We start from the raw sequence: 20,204 nt of genomic DNA on the forward strand, positions 1-20,204 counted from the left end.
CTTCTCTGAACATTGACCCTCCTTCATCCACCACACCCCCTTTCGCGTCCTTTCCTCTTTAATCACCTGACAAGGTCGCTAGACAAGTCTGATCTATGAAAGCCTTGTCAAAAAGGTTCATCCCAGTTCCTCTAAAACCATCAAGGACCACATTGACACCCTTGCTCCGGCCCTTACCGATTTCTGCAACCACTCCTTTGCCTCAGGAGCCTTTCCCTCCCCTCTGAAGCACTCTCTTGTGCATCCTCTTCTCAAGAATCCCTCAGCTGATCCTTCTTGACCAGCTAACTATCGCACAATTTCCATTACTCCTTTTCTGGGTAAACTCCTCGAAGAGCTGGCCATCTCTCAGCGTAACTTTCATTCCGATTCTGTTGGCTGTCTCCACGGCCATCAGTCTAGCTTTAGAGCTGCCAGAAGCACTGAAACCTCTCTCCTGAACATCCATGAAGATCTGCTCTCCAACCTTGACTCTAACATGCCCTCTGTCCTCGTCCTACTCAATCTCTCTTCTGCCTTCGACACACTCAACCTTACCATCCTGTTCAACCATTTCTGTGACAACCTGGGTATCACCGATCAGGCTCTGGCCTGGCTGACCTCTTTCATCTCTGATCGACCCTCCCAGGTCCAACTTGGTTCCTTCCTTTCATCTACCTCCCTTTCTACCTGTCGTGTTCCCCAGGGGTCTTACCTCTCGCCCTGGCTTTTCAACCAATATCTGGCAACTCTCGCCCACTGCATTGCCATTTTCTCCTCCAATTTCCAGTGATATGCGGACGACACTCAACTCATTTTCAGGCTTCCCTCTGCCACCTCCTCTCCTTCTCTCATCTCTGATTGCCTAAATGCCATTCAGGGCTGATGTGCCACCAACGATCTCTCCCTGAATGCTAGCAAGATGGAGATCCTCCTCATCTGAACACCTTCACCCTCCTTTCCCCTCAATCTCTGGCTGGCCTCCTTTGGCCCTCCTCCTACCCCCACCTCGAAGTCTAAGAACCTCTGGGTCATCTTTGATTCCACGCTTTCCTTCTCTGGCCACATCTCTGATGTCTCTAAAAAATCAAACTTCTTACTATATCTCCTCAGAGGTACTCTGCCTTTCCTCTCCTTCCCTCAGAAGCTCACTGTCTCCCAAGCCCTGGTTCTCTCTAGGTTGGACTATTGTAACAGCCTCTTTCTAAATCTACCTGCCTCTACTCTCCGCCCTTTACAACTCATCCAGAACAGGACTGCGAGACATGTCCTTGGCCTCATGCCCTGGGATCATATCTCTTCTGCCTTGAAATCTCTCCACTGGCTCCGAGTGGATGCAAGGATTACATTCAAAACCATCTCCATTGTCCACAAGGCTTTCTGGGGCCTGGGTCCAAAATACTTGAAACTATCCCTCTGTAAATACCTCCCCTCTCGAGCTCTTCGCTCCTATACCTCTAACTCCCTCAGGGTCAGTCATTTTTCAAAGAAACGAGCTGGGGTAGTTCTCTGTCTTCGGCAGGGGCCACCCTCTGTATTAGCCTCCCTGTCACTCTTAAACTTGAGGAGAACCATCTCCAGTTCCGGAAGCACCTCAAGACCTTCATCTTTGCTTCTGCCTTCGCCCCTCCTCTCCCCTGCTGATCTTCTCTCTCTCTGCACCATGCACCTGGCCCACCCTCTGTCTTCCCGGCACAGGTACCAGCTCACCCTTCCACCGACCCTCATAGCCTTTGGGCAATCCCTTGCACTGGGGTCTGTATCTTTAACCACACAGTCCCCCCTTCTCCTGCACTTATTCAGACATACCCTTGTCTGCAGCCCTAAACTCAGCACTTTCCACTTGCTAGATGGACTACCATTATTTGTTCCTTTTATTATCCTCACTTTCCACCTCTCCCCCTTCCATGCACTTTTCCCCTTTCCCTCTCCCATACACTTGTGCATTCTCAATGTCACTGAGCCTAGTAAGATCATTGTTTTTGTTCTCGCTTGTTCCCCTCCCTTGCCGTGTCGAGCGCGATACAAATAAATTATCATATCATATCATGACCGAGGCAGTCTCTGTGTCAGGGAAATCTGCAAAGTTTGCTTCTAGCTAATTGACTGGGAAGGTTTTGAATAAGAGCCCCTAAATCAGCGGCCATTTAGCCTGACCTTTGTGAGCCATGATCGAGTGGGTGACTGATAGTGGGATGGTGTCGTGGTCAGAAGAAGATCTCATTTCAGCCAGTCATACAGCACCAGAAATGCTTTGCAACTCTTGTTATGACAACCAAAAGACCACAACTGAAAATGTCTATGCCAACCCACTGAGATTAAACCTTGCATATTTGTAATTGTTGGTATGAGCCAAGCAATGCTGTAAGCAGTGGTGGCTAGTTGTGTAGGGCATGGGGGCACCACCCTCACGGGCAGCCTCAGGCAGCATGCACTACACATACCTTTCAGCATTCAGCAAGCACTGAATATGCAGTAACTCCCACTCCCTTTTTAAGTTTGCTAAAATGTATCAATAATTCTCGTGAATTTGTGGCTGTTCATAGCATGGTGCCGAGGTGCATGGGCGCATCCATATGCTACGCAATCTTTGCTTTTATCTGCATTGAGCCTTTAGTTTCCATGCAGATACCATTAGGTATGGAGATATTGGGATGCTGGCGGGAGCAAGGTGTTTGCCCCCACCGGCATGGTTTAATCCGCAATCAGTCCAGTTTCCTTTGAGACTCTTAAGTAGTGCTCCTCATTAATTTCCATTGGCTGATCCACAGCCAATGAAATTCGGTATATTATGGGGTGAGTGGGCCTAGTGAGTCACAGGCAGGAAGGAGCAGCTAAGCCACACCCAGCGCGTGTGCAGACCTCAAACGGCCTCAAGGAAAACTTAACTGGGCTTCACTTCCTCGTTGTGCCTTTTTCTATCCGTGCTGGTAAAATGCACAGAATTGAAAGTAAAGTTTACTTAGCGATATTTACTTGTGTTTTTGCAGATCTGCCCTTCGATCACTTTCAAATCACTTTAAGAGACAGAAGAGAAGGTAGAGAAAATGTATTTTCCTTCTAACTCAGAATGCAAATAAATTTAATTCTCCTCTGAGTGACAGCCAGACGTTTACACAGCTGGTCACCATAAACCTGCTCATTATGTCTTTTTGTGTGTGCAAATGTGAACAATTATTATTGTGCGTGGTAGGCAGATGTTCATAGCCCCAGACTGACTCTGTTCAAATTCTGCTTTAATTCGGCAGTTCATCACTAACTACAGGGACTGAACTGCAGAAATAAAATAGAATTTAAAGGGAGGCACAGGACATTCTGGGTCAGTGTGAACGAGAGGGTTAAACAAAACCCCCTTTGCTACTGGTTTCGTTTCAGCCTCTTGTCCACAATCTCATGTCACCCTTGGTGATCGCTCGCAGTAAGCTTGTACTGTCAAACCTCTACTTCTACCTGGACTAATTCTATAGACCTCTCTCTCATAATCTATTTTCACTCCTTCTCCTCCCTCAACTGTACTCTGCGTTCTTTGGCTGTCTCTCCATCACTGTCTCTACCTGTCGTGGTTTTATTCTAATCTCTATACCCCATTCTCCTTCTCACTCCTCCCAACCACTATCTCTGGATTTTTCACTCTGGTGGGAACTCTCTTGACCTTGTCTTTCTCTCTAATGCACTCTCCTCCTCTGACCTCTCCATTGACCCTCTCCCTCTGATCACTTTAACATCTCGGTCACTATACCTTCTGCTCCTAATCTCCTGTCTTCAATGCCTATGTGGAGATTCCGGTAAGACTCTCGTGCCCCTTACCTTGATGTTGTGAGGAACTCTCTCTTATCACATTCCCACATTCATGCTTCTTCCATTGGCCGTGCTTTGTCTAACTTTCACTATGCACTTATGACTCCATTTGACCCACATAATCCTACTCGCATATTCATACCTTCTCACCTCAGTCTTCAGCGTTGGATCACTTTTGAAATGCAGATAATGGCCTTGGAGATCCACTTTAATCTGGCTTCAGTAGTAAGCACTCTACCGAGGCAGCATTCATGCATGTCTCCAACTTTCTTTCTAATGGTCGCCACTCCAAACTCTCTGTTGTGCTCATCTTTTCGAACTGTCTGCCGCTTTTAACACAGTTGAAGACCCCCTCTCTTCTCCTCATTCTCCAGTACCTTGGGTTTCAGAAATCTTCTGTTGCCTGAATCGCCCTCTACCTAGCAGGTTAATCCTTTAAAATCTCTTGGAACTCACAAACCTGTGACCCCACCCCACTCCCTGTTGGCAGACCCAATGATCAGTCCCTGGACCTCTGCTCTTCACCCTCTATACCACTGTCTTTCTATCTTATTCTTTGGCTTTCATTATCATATTTTTGCTGATGACAGTCAAATATTGTTATCCTGTCCCTCCTTCAACACAGCCACCTCGGAGCAGGTTGGGAACTGCCTAACTGCAATCCGCGACTGGATGGCTCTCAACTGCCGCGTGCCAAACTCTTAAAAAATGGAAGTCATTTTTCTCCAAGCCTCCAATGCCATCCATCCATCACCTTCCATCTCCTATTTCATTCCCGTCTAACTTTCTTGCTCCCTCACCCAAGGCTTGCTATCTTGGAGTCCTCTTTTATATCAACCTCACTGCAACAATTCATCACCACCACTTCCTCTGCTGCTCTCATTAACCTCAACATTTGTAAAATTAATTATTTTCTTACTGACGACTTTACAAAAATGCTGATCTCCATCTTGTGCACAGCAAACTGGACTACTGCTCAGGCCTACTCCTTGGTCTTCCTCTCTACTCCTTCCTCTCTCAGAGATAAGCTAACACATACTTTGTTTCCTATCTTCAGAATACATTAGTGCAACCTAATCTAAAAAAAAATGGGGTTAGTCCAAAACAGGTGCTATATATGCAGAGAGATAGACTTATTCGAAGATATTTTATATTTTTTCAGATGGGACCATACATACAGAGATTACCTTGAGAACCTAATAGGTATATTTAGGTGTTATTTTTCAGTCCAGGGTAATTTAACTATCAGGATATTAATTTCCATGTACATTTCCCTGTGGTCGTAGTTGTTACTAACCCCAGAACGAGAGTAAGGCAGAGAGAAAAGAGGGGGGTCGAACATGGGTACATTGGAAGACAATTGAGAGAAAGTGGTAGAAAAGACGGTATTCAAAAGGGAGTAGTGAAATAGAAAGTAGGGAGAGTGTGATAGAAGACCAAGTGGGTAAAGAAAAATTAAGACAAATCGAGGAATTCTAAAAGAGTGAAGACAAAGAAGACGGGAGGCAGGAAGACCAAGCAATAGAGGTGAGCAGTAATCAATACAAGAAAAGACAAGAGAAAAAAGAAGATGTGTTGTGTCATGAAAAGAGAGATAGGGGCGAGCATGACGGATGTTGAAAAGCACATAACGACAAGCACGAGCAATAGAAGAAATGTAAACAGAAAACAAAAGTGAAGGATCAAACAAAAATAATGCCCAGTTGGCACACAGAAAGTTAGAAAGAAAGAGAAGATGGAGGAAAAGGTATAGACGGAGGAGGAAAACTAGGTGGAATGGTAGATGCAGGAAAGAACGTCAGCATTAGAAGGGTTTAAATGTAGAAAATGAGAAGACGTCCAGTTTCAAAGGTAGAAAAGGAGAGAAAGATTTGAGTGTCATCACCATACTGATGAAAAGAAAGATGGAAAGAAGAGAAGAGTTGAAAGAGGAGCAGTATAAAGGGAGAAGAGAAGAGCACCAAGTACAGAGCCTTGAAGAAAACAATATAAAAGAGGAAGTGAAGGAGAGGAATTCAAAGCATAAGTTACAGAGTAGAACTGTCGGGAAAGATAGGAACGTAACCATTTGAGAACAGACCCTGAGATGCCCAAGGTAGAAAGAGAGAAAATAAAGAGAGAGTGATCTACAGTGTCAAACGTCACATACAAGTCAAGAAGAATAAGAATAGAGTAGATCTTGGAGTGACAAGCAGAGAGGAGAGAATTTGAGACATGTAAAAGAGCAGTCTCTGTAGAGTGAGATGGAAGAAAGCCAGACTGAAGAGCAGTGAGGAGAAAATGAAGATTCAGATAGAGGGATACCTGAGCATAGGCAGTCTGCTCAAGAATTTTAGAGAGAAAGGGCAGAAGAGAGATAGGATGGAGGTTGGCAGGAATATATGAGCCAAGAGTGGGTTTTTTCAGAATACGAAGAATAAGTGCATGCTTAAAGGTAGTAGGAAAGCAAGAGGTTGCATAGGAGGAATTAATATGAGAGGTGAGATGAGGAGGAATATGAGGATTTACTTGATGGATAAGAGAAGAGGGAAGAGGATCAGAAGGGGAAGCAGTAGTGTACGCATGAGCTAAAAGAGCATAGGTGTCAGAGTCAGCAAGAGGAGAGAATGAAGAAAAAGAATATGGATGTAGGACAGGACAGAGATAAGAGAAAGGAGTAACAGGAGAAATGAAAGCTGAGCTGGGCTTTACTACTTTGCTAACTAAGTAGTTTGCAAAGTCAGAGGAATAGAAAGAGTAAAAGAAGATGGATCAGGTGCTTTAGGAAGCAGAATATTGTGAAGAAGTTGATTGAGTCGACGAGGGTGGTGAGATTGATAAAGTGTGAGTTCCGAAAAATACAAATTAGTAAAGCAAAGTCAAAGGAGGAGTGGAAAGTTGAGAGCGTGATGGGGTCAGAAGGAGAATGAGAGTTTTTCCATTGCCATTCAGCTTTACGCAAGCTGCGGTGAAGGGAAACAAGGTTTGCAGAAAGCCAGGGCTGTGGAGTTTTACGAGTAGGGGAAAAAGGGCACAGAGGGAAAGTTTAGTCAAGCACAGATAGCACAGAAGAATGTAAAGTATCAGTGGCATTTGACCCTGCAAGCCATTCCATTCTTCTGACTCAACTGGTGGCCATGGACATTGGTGAGACGGTTCATTGATGGTTCCGTTTTGTAAGATCATTCACAAAATATGGTAATTGCCACATTTGCATCTATCCCAGCCCCTTTGCATGGTGGGATCCCTGCCTTCTTCATTTTTAATATTTAATGGCTCTTTTAAGCCTCTGACAAGGCTTGTCCACGACCACAACTTCCATTTTTACTGTTATTCTGAAGAATCCAGATCCTGGTCTGGCTGGTCACGGATCTGAGTGCACCTAACAACAGCCTGTATGACGGTTTGAAAGCCATGGGCCGAAACAAAGGGAGAGACCTAAACTCAGTCAGACGCAGCAGAAGCACTTGCCTAAGAATTTCAGAAAAAGAATATGCCTGTGTCACATATTAAACATTTGTAGAAATAATACACCCTTTCTTATCCAATTTCTATCATATGATTTGTGGATTGGTCGAGGGTTTTAGCACACTGCCTCTCTTTCTGAATATTTTGCAGCACCCTCTGATTCCCTTGATTGGGTATATTTGCCATTGAATCGTACACTTCTATGTTGATGACACTCACCTTCTCTTTGGAATCTTAAAATTAAACCTTACAGCCTTTGATCAATTTACAGCCTGTATAAGGCAACTTACAGAATTTTGAGCTACTACATACTGAAGTACATCAAACATAGATTTTCTTATCATCCAATCCAAGGAAACCTGACTTTCTGGCCCACCAAGCTGGTCACTTTTAAAAAATAAAATTATTTATTGATTGTGATACGTTTTACATGAAACCTTCCACAAATCAGCAAGGATATCAGATATCCAATATATTACACAATGTAAAATCAACATTTTACATTACAAAAAGTATCAGGCCACTGCTACAACACGTTACACATTTCATCACAGCCTCATAAAGAAAGATAAAATACTAAATAAGAACAATCATATACAGATAAAACAAGCAAAAAAGGCATATACATAAAACCCATAATATAAAAACCTGTACAGATCATATTCATCTCTCAATCGGAGTGAGTTAAAACCTGTAGGGATATTTGGGTGCTAATTCATGCAAATAACACCATATGTATACAGATTCTAAGGGAAGCAAAACGGGTGGTTTATTGGCAGTGTTTAAAAGCAGCCATTTCGTAATGAGTTCAAATGGCAGATTTTCTCAGATGCAGCCAGTAAAAGGGATGTTCGTTTTTAAAATACTCAGCAAGCTTTTCTCAGATGCAGACAGTAAAATGGATGTTAATTTTTAAAATTTTAAAATACTCAGCAAGATTTTTCAGTAGCAGCCAGTAAAATGGCTGGTCACGGATCTGAGTGGACCTAACAACAGCCTGCCTGATGGTTTGAAGGCCATGGGCAATTAGGCGGCTTGTCACACGCTGAAACTCAACACTGAAAAGACTCATGTGAGGACGGTAGGGAATTAAAACTATGGGCACCCCAGCTCTGCCCCCCTGTAGATGGTCCCCCTCTCCTATCTGGTTATAGTGGTTATAAACCTGGGTTTTCAGTTTGACCACTAAATTACTATTGAAACCTAGATTAGAGCAAATGCTCAAAGTTGTTTTCTTGTTCTGAAATTCTTAGGCAAGTGCTTCTGCTGCGTCTGACTGAGTTTAGGTGTCACCTCTTGTTTCTGATCACCTAGATAATAGGAACTCTCTCTATCTGGGCCTCCCCAACTTTTTGATCTGTTGTCTTGAGATTATACAGAATACTCCAGACAGCATGCCCTATGGATCACCTATTCCTACCACATTGAGACTGCTGCTTTCCACCCTCCATTTGTAAACCATGCAAGAAGGGATTATGCTCAAGGTCCTGTGGATGTGTGCCTTGCACACGATTGATCTTCTGTTTCTCCAAATTGTCCTACTTTGTCCCTTCCCATTCACTTTGTTCTGCTACCCTGCTCCTTCTGGTAGTAGCACCCTTTCATTGTGCCCATATTGGAGGTTGATCCTTTTCAGATCTCATGCCCACTCTATTCAATATTGTCCCTATGGCTATTCGCAAGAGAAATAACATTCTTGCTTTCCTCTGTACCTTAACAGCATTCTTTTCCCTCATTAAACTTCTTTAATTGAAAAAGACATGTCCTGATGCTTTGTTTGCCATTGATAGTTAGCATAATGCTGCCTGTAGGTGACTGAGTACTCTATAAAACCCTAAACATAAACAAGAACATAATCTTCAAAATGGCGGGTCTGAAATGATAACATGCCTGTGTCACATATTGCACATTGGTAGAAATGATGCACCCTTTCTTATCCAATTTCTATCAAATGATTTGTGGATTGGGCGAGCGTTTTGACCCACTGCCTCTCTTTCTAAATATTTTGCAGCACCCTCTGATTCCCTTGATTGGGTATATTTTCCTTTGAACCATACACTTCTATGTTGATGACAATGACCTTCTCTTCGGCATCTTTAGATTAAACCTTGCAGCCTTTGATCAATTTACAGGCTGTATAATGCAACTTACAGAATTGTGAGCTACTACATACTCAAGTACATCAAACATAGATGTTCTTGTCATCCAATCCAAGGAAACCTGACTTTCTGTCCAACCAAGCTGGTCACTTATTTTTTAATTTTTTTATGTATTGATTGTGACACGTTTTACATGAAACCTTCCACAAATCCAGAAGCATATCAGATATCCAATACAATATAAAATCCACATTTTACATAGAAAACTATACGGCCACTGCTACAACACATGTTACACATTTCATCACAGCTTCATAAATAAAGATAAAATACTAAATAAGAACAATCATATACAGATAAAACAAGCAAAAAAGGCATATACATAAAACCCATAATATAAAAACCTGTACAGATCATATCTCTCAATCTGAGTGAGTTAAAACCTGTAGGGATAATTGGGTGCTAATTCATGCAAATAACAGCATATGTATACAGATTCTAAGGGAAGCAAAATGGATGTTTTATTGGCAGTGTGTAAAAGCAGCCATTTCTTTATGGGTGCAAATGGCAGCTTTTCTCAGATGCAGCCAGTGAAAGGGATATTCATTTTTAAAATACTCAGCAAGCTTCTCTCAGATGCAGCCAGTAAAATGGATGTTCATTTTTAGAAATACTGAATGAAACAGGCAGTCATTTTAAAGTGGGTGCAAATTAGGGGTACAGTTCAGCATGGTAATGGGATTAACCTGAAGGTAGGAAAGAGATGGGAAGTTATGTGAAGCAGGTAAAATGCCACATTAGGTTTTGCATAAAAAAAACAGAATGCAGAAAAAGACAGGTGTTCAATGTGCATATAAACACATTTAAGTATTTCTAGCTGTGAGAAACTGCATTGTGGAAATAACCTATATATAACAGAAAATACTAACCAAAAGCCCAGTGACCAACTAATTGTTCCAATTAACATTCTAATGCAGTTTGTTTAACACTGATTGAAATTCATTCCGTTAGTGTTTTTCCATGGAAGAAGGAAACATGCACAGTAATAACAAAAAAAAACAGAAGGGCTGTCTTTGTGCAACTGAAAACTCATTTTCCTTGCAGGAAATGACTTGTTACATACAAGCCTGTGTAAGGTGATTGGCTAATGTGGTCGGCAGTTCTGGAGGTGTCAGACCCATGTCAGGGAAGGCTGATCTAGTTTTGATGGACAGGCAGAGGAAATTTAAGCAGCTGAGCTGGGGGTGTAGTGTGTATCAGATTTGGTTCCTATCTGCACACTGAGGGATTGTGTGCTCTGGGGGCTGCAGCTTGAAGAAAGCTTGAAGACAGGGCAGAGACAGGGCAGAGAGAGTGTCATCCTGGCTTCGGAGTTCCAAGGGCTGTGTCCGCGGGCTGTGTGAGGTCGTGCAGATAAGCTCCAGCAGCAAGAGATGCAGGCGGAACATAGAAGCAGACTTCAAAATAATTGTAAGTCAAGTTAATTGAGGAGTACGTGGGATCGGTGACATGTGATCAATTAGCTTAGGGTGCTAGGTTTTAAAACAAAATGCTTTATTTTTGTTGCTCTCTGTCTGCACTTGTTAAAAAAAAACTGATTGAATACCATGCTTGCAGACTCTTCCATGTTGCCTTGTGCTTGTTTTCCTCTCTCTGAGGGTCAAGGTTGTGCTTGCTGTTGGTAAGAATACATAAAACTCTAATATTATGAGTTGTAACATTTTCCCCTGGATTATGTACAATAGGAACAAATATCATAACAAAAGCAAAGCTGGTGCATTTTCTGGTTTCATTTCATGCCTCTAACGGTTACTGTTTTAAGTGGAGGGAGTGTTTGGGAGGTTTTGGTGTTTACATCACGATGGTAAAGCATTTATCACTTTTGTTACCGCCAAAGGTACATTTAGGACACAAGGAACAATATACAAATGCAAGATAGAAGGTTTTGTGCATGTGAATGGGTTTTCTCTGCATGCTGAAGAGAAAGCGGTGCACTCCAAGGCACATAGGTTACTGATGTAAGTAAATCAGAAACATGAGCTACATGCAATAAGTTGCATTCTGTATAATCTAACTGGGTTCCCTGAAAGTGTGCCAGGTCCAAAGGTTCTTTATCGTCAGCCAATGGTGGGTCATAATTATAAACCGGAAGGTTTGTTTTGTCATAAGGCTGTACGATGTAAGATATGCTCACCACTAAAATTACCACTATACCACAAAAATAAGATACCATTCAAATTACCACCAAAGTAAACTAACACTAAATTAACACCAGAATAACATAGTTCTGAACTATTACCAAAAAAGGGTAATACTGAACTACCACCAACGGTAATGCCAATTTACCACCAAAATACTGCCAAAATATCACAATACTAAAATACCACCAAATCAGGAATTAGCCACAAAGACAAAATCTACTACAACCGCCAAGGCAGTAGAAAGCGAGAGAGGATTAGCGGCTTTTAAGCGCTACCAGAGATTATTCGTAAACACCATCAAATTAGAATAAATAAAATGGCTAAAATAGAATATATGTTCTTATAGAAGTGGCTCACATGCCTGGAGCAAATGATATAGAGTTTCCATCTCATCAGTTTTGCATAGTCTACACTGTCTTTGTTCTGCCTCTAATCCAATATGGGGTCCCAAGACCTCCAGGGTAGGTAAACAATTCAGGCAGAAGCATAAAAGGCTGTCCCTAAAAGCCCTTGAAGGAGCTTTTACTACATAGGGTAAGGAGAGGCAAAAGAAAATTCTACTCCTAAATGTATATATTCCTTATATAATTTGAGACCGCTCAGTCTCTTCAAATTTTCTATGTGGTCCCACATTTTCATCTTTTTCTTAAGAAGTGGCAAATCAGAATCTGGGGAAATAGCGGCTTCCGCTAATAAAGCATGACATTCTCCCACAAAAGACAGACAATGCTTTCTAAGAGCTGGCTCGGTAAGTATCTGTTAGCTCTTTAAAGAGATTCACCTCGACTTCTGTCAAGATCCTGTGATACAGCCTTAGTTTACTAATTTAATAAGAGTACAACCATGAATCCTGACCCAATTAGAAGCGAATAGCCTCAATAGGCACTGAGTGTGGAAGATTCAGGACCCGACGCTAGATTTTCCCCTCCAGGGTTTTAAGACTCTTCCTAATCCCTGGAGGTAAGAATTCAATATCAAATAACATAACTGGTCTGACCAATACCCGACACAATTGTATCCCTGGCAGCAGAAAAAAGTGGCAGTACTTCCTCTGTATCATCTTCATTTGAAGCATAAACTGCTCCCTTTTCACTCTCATTTTCTTTTTCACAGTCTGAATATAATTCTTACAGGAATAAGAATACTCCAGATTAAACCAAGATATCAACGACGACGATTTGATCCCCATTAATGTACCATTTGAAGTTCCTGGAAACTTTCACATTGTAGCAAAATATGTGGGACTTTGGTGGATTAAGTAATACATTATCCTTTTGACATAGGTCTCCAGTTTCTAGCCTTCTTTTAAAACCAAAAGGTGTCTCATCTAATAAAATAAAATAATCAGCATAACAAAGCCAACCTACTTCAAATCCCTGATTTTAGGTGGAAAGTAAGAGGCATGTACGAAGACTGAGGCTAAATCAGAGATGTCCATGTTAAACAAGTTAGGGGCAAGGACACAGCCCTGCCTTAAATCTGTATTTGCAGCTATTTCTCCTGACAGTAGGCCATCCAGATTAAGCTGTACTCTGAGGCTGTTGAGTGAATGCAAAAGTATACAAATATTCAGCAGGCTCTCCAGTATTCCCCAATTAGCCAGTTTTAACCATAATCTCCCTCTATCCACCCTATTGAAAGCTAAGGGCATATCCATGTCTGCTAAGAAAAGCGACTTCCTACCCACAAGCCTGGGTCTCCTTTGGAAGAGAAAGATAACAAATCCGTTAATGGATGGGCCCAATCCCTGTCTGAATCTGGTCTGAAACAAGCTTATGCACTCTGTGTCTTCCAACCAGTGTATTACATCCTTTAGAACTAGGCTAGATAAAATGTTACAGGAGGAATCTTTCAGGGAAATTGGTATATAGTTTAAAGGAGAGGTACGGTCTCCTTTTTAAAAAATCGGGGCCACTAATAGATACCCCCCATGAAACTGGTCACTTCACCCGTGCCTTGGAAGCAAGATCTATTATCTTGTATTTTGGTTATGCAAGCACAGCTAACCCTGGCCTGCCTAAATATCTCCTTAGACTTGCAAAAACTAAAAAACAGCAGTGGCTGATTTATGGTGTGGACTAAGATGATGGGGCAATGTTAAACCTTCTGTTCACTCTCTACATTAATACCCAGTGTCTCATAGTCTTACTCAACACTTTTCAGACTTTCTATAGCACAGGTGCTTTTGTTGAAATGTATGCAGTGTCGTCACAGGAGACTTCTGAGTTCAATCAACATTCTTATTTGAAAAGTGCCTGAAATGATTGAAATGCATAAAAAGGAGGTCCTTCCATAACCTTCCCCCTGGTTTTCGAACATGGTACTGAATGACTTGTACAGAAGGGCGGAGTGACCTCTGACGGGCCCATAGGATCAGAGCTCACCCTCGAGTACTTTAAGACAAGATAGCTGCACCTGGAGGTGGATGGGGTGCGGGATTCTCTTACTCCAACACCAGTCAATAAGGACCACTCAATGGTTAGGCAAAGGGAAGTCCGTTTAATGACAAGTACAAAAAACGGGGAAACATGAAAATCAACAATGATGCGATCGCCCGTCTCGCTTCAACTCCCAACAATCTTCATTCAACAGCAACAGTTATAGCAAAAATGTGTCATCATTGACGTGTAACACTTATAAGTTTGTCATGCAATTCTATTGGTTGGAAAAGGTAACTTAAGTTTAGGTGCTATATCTATATATGGTAACTGAGTGTGAGGATTGGATAACTCTTATCGGGTAGGCGTCTACGCCCTTCCCTCTACATTACTCATGCAAACGTCACTAGAGGTATGATGTCTCATTGGTTGTACATTGGACATTAGATTATTTGGCCCACTGTGATTGGGCTGGCTACAACCCTAAGCATAAATCTCCACTTTAATTAGCAGCATGCAGAATGGTCACCCAGATGCGGCATGCCCCATGCTTCACCCTGCCTCCCTTCCATCAATCAGTACTTTAGGGCTATGTGTCAATTAGTTGGCTGAGGATGGCCTCAAAACTGTAGCTTCTTGTCAGGAAAGGTATCTTCTGCTTTTGGGTGACATCAGACGTTGGTACCTCTTTGCTCTCGGCTGGTCACGTGTTAGCACTCCGTGAATCTGCTTCTTTTTGCTTCTATTTGTGCATTTAATTCTTTTTTAGGCCCGCCACCTGCCTGGGCCCCCCTTATCTCGGCCTTCACGGGGCAGACTTCACTGCCTTTAAGTTTTGATTCTCCGAAGTTACTATCCGCCTCCCTCTCATGGTTTGACCTTGATTTCCTAGACATGAGCTGTTTCTTGCTGAGTTTTGATTCCGCCCTCTCTCCTGGCTTTGCGCTGGCATACAAATCTTGGCTTGTTCGATCCTTAGTAACCTGGGTTAATTCTGCTTTTGTATAAATTGGATTTGCACTTATATAATGTGCTTCATTGAGGTAGATATATAGTTGGCGCGTGCTGCTCTATTCTTTTACTAAGCATAGCAAGCCGCACTGCTTCTTAGCTTCTTGCATTCCAAGCCTATGTACAGGCGTTAGCTGGTTGCATACTTTCATCCAGCATTATAGTTATGTTTCTTTGTATTTCAATATCGTCTCTTCTTCTATATCTACTATGTTATTTTTGTGCATTACGTCTTTTTGTATCACCCTTTTGGTTGCCGTTTCTTTCATCCATGAGTATGTCCGGGCCCTTGTGTCATCACCATTCACCTTCAATTAAGGCCCTTTGGGTCTCTTCTGGGACAGATTGTAAGTAGTCTTCATTTCGTGTCAGCTGCTGGTACGGTTGTCTCAATGGGTATCTTACTGCCCATGGTTGTCTGGTTATTGGAACTTCAATAGTTATTGCTCTTCTGATGGGCACTGGGCAGGGCCCTAATGCGCCTCTCTGCTGGTTTAATTGCACATCATACATCACATATCTTGGCATGTACGTTCCTGGTACTTCAAAATGGGTGGCTGGAGTGCAGGCCATATCTGGGACCTCCTCTACATACTTTCAAGGGTTACAAGCCAAAAGAAGGTTTAAATATTAAATAACAGTTACAAGCCTGGCTCTTTGCTGGCTAATTCATCGCTGATCTAACTCCTGTTACTAGTAGCACTCAGAGTCTATTTTTAGCAAAAACACATTAGAATAATTATCTTATTGTTTATAAATGTATTGATGTTTATTAATGCATCAAATGCCCTTTCCAGGCATACCAGGTGAAAAGGTGGAGAGAGTGAGGAGAGAGATTTAAAATAAATGCATACCAAAACATGAATCAGTTCTGTGCTTTGGTGTCCAAATAAATGGATGACATGAACTCCGCCGAAAGACCAGCATTGTGATGAACATACAGGAAAATACTCACAAGAAGAAGAAAGTGGGACATTTAAATTCGTGAAACAATGCATATGGGGGTAGATATCCTCACCCTTCGTGTACAGTTATAAACAAGCACCATATATCACTGGTTTATGAAGAAACTATTCATTATTTAAAATTTCGTATATGTGGCTCTTGGTTCTCCAAACTCTGAACCCATGTTCCCCGTCCTCTGAAACGGTGTTATTTGTAATCTTCTTCTCTACTAACCTGTGAACCCTTGTTGCAGACCATGTCTGCCCTTTTCCTCGATGCTCTGAGACATTCATCTATGACTCCTGAATCCTATCCGGATCCTTGTTCTCCAAACCAGTTGCATATATAATCGAAAAAATGTTGTTGCACAAAATGTAAACCGGTTTTTTACTCTATCTGTGACATCCATCCCCAAAATGCACTGTACGCACATGCGCCTAAACCTTTCACTTAACTTAACCATATCGCTTTCTCCTAATTTTACAGCAATATCGCGTAGCTTTCTTCACTGCCCCCTTGCTCGCCGCTTGCCCACTTTACCTACATGTATTGCTATCCTTCTTTACATGTTTCTTTTAACGAACGACCATAGGATTGAGTCACACAGATTTGCATTGACTTTCTACCTAAGCACTCTCTCGCTCCACTTTGCCGGTACATGGCACTCTGCCTGCACAAACATCTCTCTCCCTCTGCCTTGTTCTCATTATGCCTAGGCAATTCTGTTTTACTCTGAAATTTTCCCTCTACCAGTCTCATTTCTATTTCATTCGTGTTCCTTATTTCTTCCTCCTTCTCTCGATACCTCTCATTTCATCCCAACCCCTTTCTTTCTTGTTACTGTTTCCTCTCCCTACTTTCTAGGGCATGCACCTGATCCTTTAGCAGTGGCAGCACCTGCAAACACTCTAGATACAGATATTTAAAAAATGGTCTTACCATGCCCTTCGAACGCCTCTCCACAATGTGTGCAGAAGAAATGCTCCGGGTGCCAAGTCTGGTCCAGCGCAGTCAGGACTTTCTAAGGAAAAGGAGAAGAAATTAAAAAAAAAAAACATTTGTATAGGTTGGATCACTGCTCCATGCTGTTTGTTTCTCCTAAAATTCTTCCATCTAACATGCAATGGGCCCACAATATATAGTCCTAATCAATATATGCAAATTTACCATATGCTTTTAACTATTATATTTTCCAAGAATATATCCCCTAGGAACCTATGAACAGTAAAGGCTCACAGTGGAAAACGCACGTGCTGCATAGTGAATATTCTGCATGTATTCAGTTTCATGCTATACAGGAGTAGTTTTATGTTATGTTATGTTAAAGGATATTTATACCGTGCACTATCACCACCTGGGTGGTCCCCTGGCGCTCTATCAGATCTGAAAAGCAAGCAAGAGGGTAGGGTAAGCTGATAGGAGTGAGAGGGAAAACAGTGCAAGAGAGCTGTGATGTGCTGTTGGCGGCGTCATTTCGGTTTACACCGATCGCTGAGCATTGGTGTGATTTTTCGGTCTGTAGTTGTCATGTGCCGTTGTGCGGAGCTATGTGTGGTTTGTTTAGTTTTGGCAGTGTAGTGAAGTGTGTGCGGTTTGTTGTGCTGTGTGGGTATGGTTGCATTTTGGTTAGAGTTTGAGAGGTGTAAGCAGAGGGATGAGTTTTTTAGTGGCTTGGTTAGTGGTGGTGTTCCATCGTACCCCCTCTGCCAGTGTTGTGCGTTGTGGTGTGCTAGGGAGGTCTCCTTCCTATATTCTGTGCAGAGTTGGGGTTGTCAGCAGGGCTGTTTAGTGATGATACCTTCTCCACCCCTTGTTCAGACTAATGGATGTCTACACTGCATTGTCCCCTGGCATATCCTGGGGTGCAGCTGCCATCACCTCCCTGGGCCCCTTCCGTGGGGGTGGGGACTTCTTTCCTGTGCCCTTGAGTTCCCTGGGAACCGTGGTTGAACTGTTTGGTCACCACTCTATCCCCTTCAACTCTAATACCCTCTGTCTGTGGTTCAACCTATGACGCTCCTATCCCTCTCCCTATCCTCCAGCAGGCACTCCATGGGAATGGGTGCACCTGGGTCTCCCTCCCACTTGGGCGTCTCTCCACCTCCCTGCACTTTGTGGTCTGGTGTAGTCATGTGTCTTGCCAATTGTGTGTACATTCCGAGTGGTGTGGGTTTTGCGAAATCGTTTTCATCTGGTTCTGAGTTGAAGAGCTAGGTTTTTAGGAGTTTTCTGAATATTATATGGTCCATTCATGTTCCGTATTTCTCTCTGGGGGGAGTTCCACATTTGAGCATCTAGGCAAGAGAATGCAAATCCACCAAGTTTTTTCTTGTGTATGATTTATGTTCTGGGCGGATGTTGTTGCTGGGTCTGAGTATTCTGGTCCACTGGTAAATGGTGATTTTCTTTTGTAAAACCTCTGCTCCTTGGCCATGGATTGGTCTGTGAGTTATGCTCATTGTGTTGAATGTTATTCGTTTTTTGACTGTTAGCAAATGTCTTTAGCACTGAAGCAATGTGGTACCTTTGTGAGAGTTTGAGGAGAAGTCTGGCCGCTGCATTCTGTAAACGTTGCAATTTCTTCAGTAGATAATCTGGCATTTCGAGGTATAAGCTGTTGGCGTAGTCTATCCCGGACATGATGAGGTAGATGATGGCCAGTGCTTTGTGCGTGAAGAAGCGGAATGGTAGAATATTTTTGATCGTGTGCAGGAGGAAGAAGCGTTTCTTGATTATTGTGTTTACTTGTTATTCTTGGGTAAACTCGTTGTCCATTAGGATTCCAAGTTTTTTTACTATTTTGGATGACTTGGGCACTGTTGCTAGTTCTGTGGGCAATGGGATGTAAAGGTTGCTTCCCTGGTTTTTGGATATATTCATGATTTCTGTCTTGCCCGGGTTGAGTTTGAGGCTGTTTGTGTTCATCCATTTGTAGAGTTCTTTGAGCCAGTTTACTAGCGTTGTTTTCCCCTCTTGTACATCTTTGATTTTGTGGATGATGTGGGTGTCATCTGCGTAGTTATAGTAAACTAATCTTTGTAGTTCGATTGCATATTCCATTAATGATACTCTTATCATAATGTAGGGCCTGGCCTTTGGTGCAGTAACCTTCTCCCCCCAACTTTTCCTTTTGTCCTGTCACATTTGGAGGTGTGTAATGTTGGGGATACCCCAATCAGAAAAGACATAAGATCCACCGGGCAAAAGGACAGTTGAATTGAGATAGCCCCGCTACTGCTAATAACAGCTTTGGATGAAGGTCCTTCCTGCATTTTTAGCGGTATCTGTACAATTCCAGGAAGTCCTCTCTGCCAGGCTCTCCCTGCATGACATGAGTGGAAGTTTCCTGACTTTTCTCAGTGGGAGGCAGGAGAGAGGGTGTAGCTCCTGCTGGCAATATACTTGTCACATGTCCTCTGCAAGGATGATCCCTGCCTCTGGAATGCCATTGGAAGCACGATTTCTAATTGGAGAGGGATCCCCACCTTCAGGCCAGTTGGAAGTGTTGGTTTTTCTAGACCCCTTAATTCGAAGACATAATGGACTGCAGAGTTATATTCCATTTCATTCAGAAGTACCGCCAATAAATGTTACATACCTTCTATTGACAACCATATTCCTGCATGTGTCAGGGCTGAAGTGAAACTCCAAGTGCACTTTCCTTGGAATTCCCACTGGCTAGGATTCCATGTTTAAGTTATTTACAGCATGGGGTAATATCCACAAAACTCAGATTCTCATTCACTTTATTATTATGACTTGTTTTTTACTACTTGCTGGAGCAGCTTTTCTTTTTCCTGTGCTGCAAATAATGAATGTTCAAGCAGAACGCGAGGGAACTATCAGGGAGATGAGAGAATGGAGCAAGAAGAGCGTGGCCTCCGTACGAATGGCAGTGACCTCAGCAGAAATGATGGAGACTGGGTTAGGACCGCAATCGAGGAGGCAAAGCAGGAAGCGTACTGCAATGAGGTGTGCCAGGGAGTTGCACTAATGGCAAAGACCGATCTCCATGGAATCCTGAAACGCCACTTGATCTCTTTCCAAAGTGCCCAAAGCTTAGGGGTAGAATTCCAAAGGGGCTGGAGCACAGTATAGTAGCATAGGGAGACCGCAGACATTGAACAAAAGAAAGGAAGAGCCTGCTATGCTAGTTGTGTATTCAGAACTCCAACCCTTTCAACTCACCCCCCACTCACATACCTCCATAACACAATACCCCAGGGTACAAGAGGCCACCCAGGCAGTGAGCACAAGCAAGCACTGGCCCTGCAACACATGCCTCAGTGTAGGAGACAAGAGTCAGGGAATGGCAGAGAGTCAGGACTCTGCAACAACCCGTGTCA

At 42.7% G+C, this 20,204-nt stretch overlaps 1 protein-coding gene across 1 annotated transcript in view; it reads right to left on the reverse strand.

Annotated features, from left to right (window-relative positions):
- LPXN (leupaxin) overlaps positions 1-20,204 on the reverse strand; it is a 526,193-nt gene that overhangs the window by 104,821 nt on the left and 401,168 nt on the right. Inside the window, exon 7 of the mRNA XM_069628853.1 lies at positions 16,798-16,879. Coding sequence (XP_069484954.1) covers positions 16,798-16,879 — 82 coding nt within the window. The remainder of the gene's footprint in view (positions 1-16,797; positions 16,880-20,204) is intronic.

Source organism: Ambystoma mexicanum, chromosome 12 (genome assembly GCF_040938575.1).
Source record: "Ambystoma mexicanum isolate Mex_15411 chromosome 12, UKY_AmexF1_1, whole genome shotgun sequence".
In the NCBI taxonomy this organism is placed as follows: Eukaryota; Metazoa; Chordata; class Amphibia; order Caudata; family Ambystomatidae; genus Ambystoma; species Ambystoma mexicanum.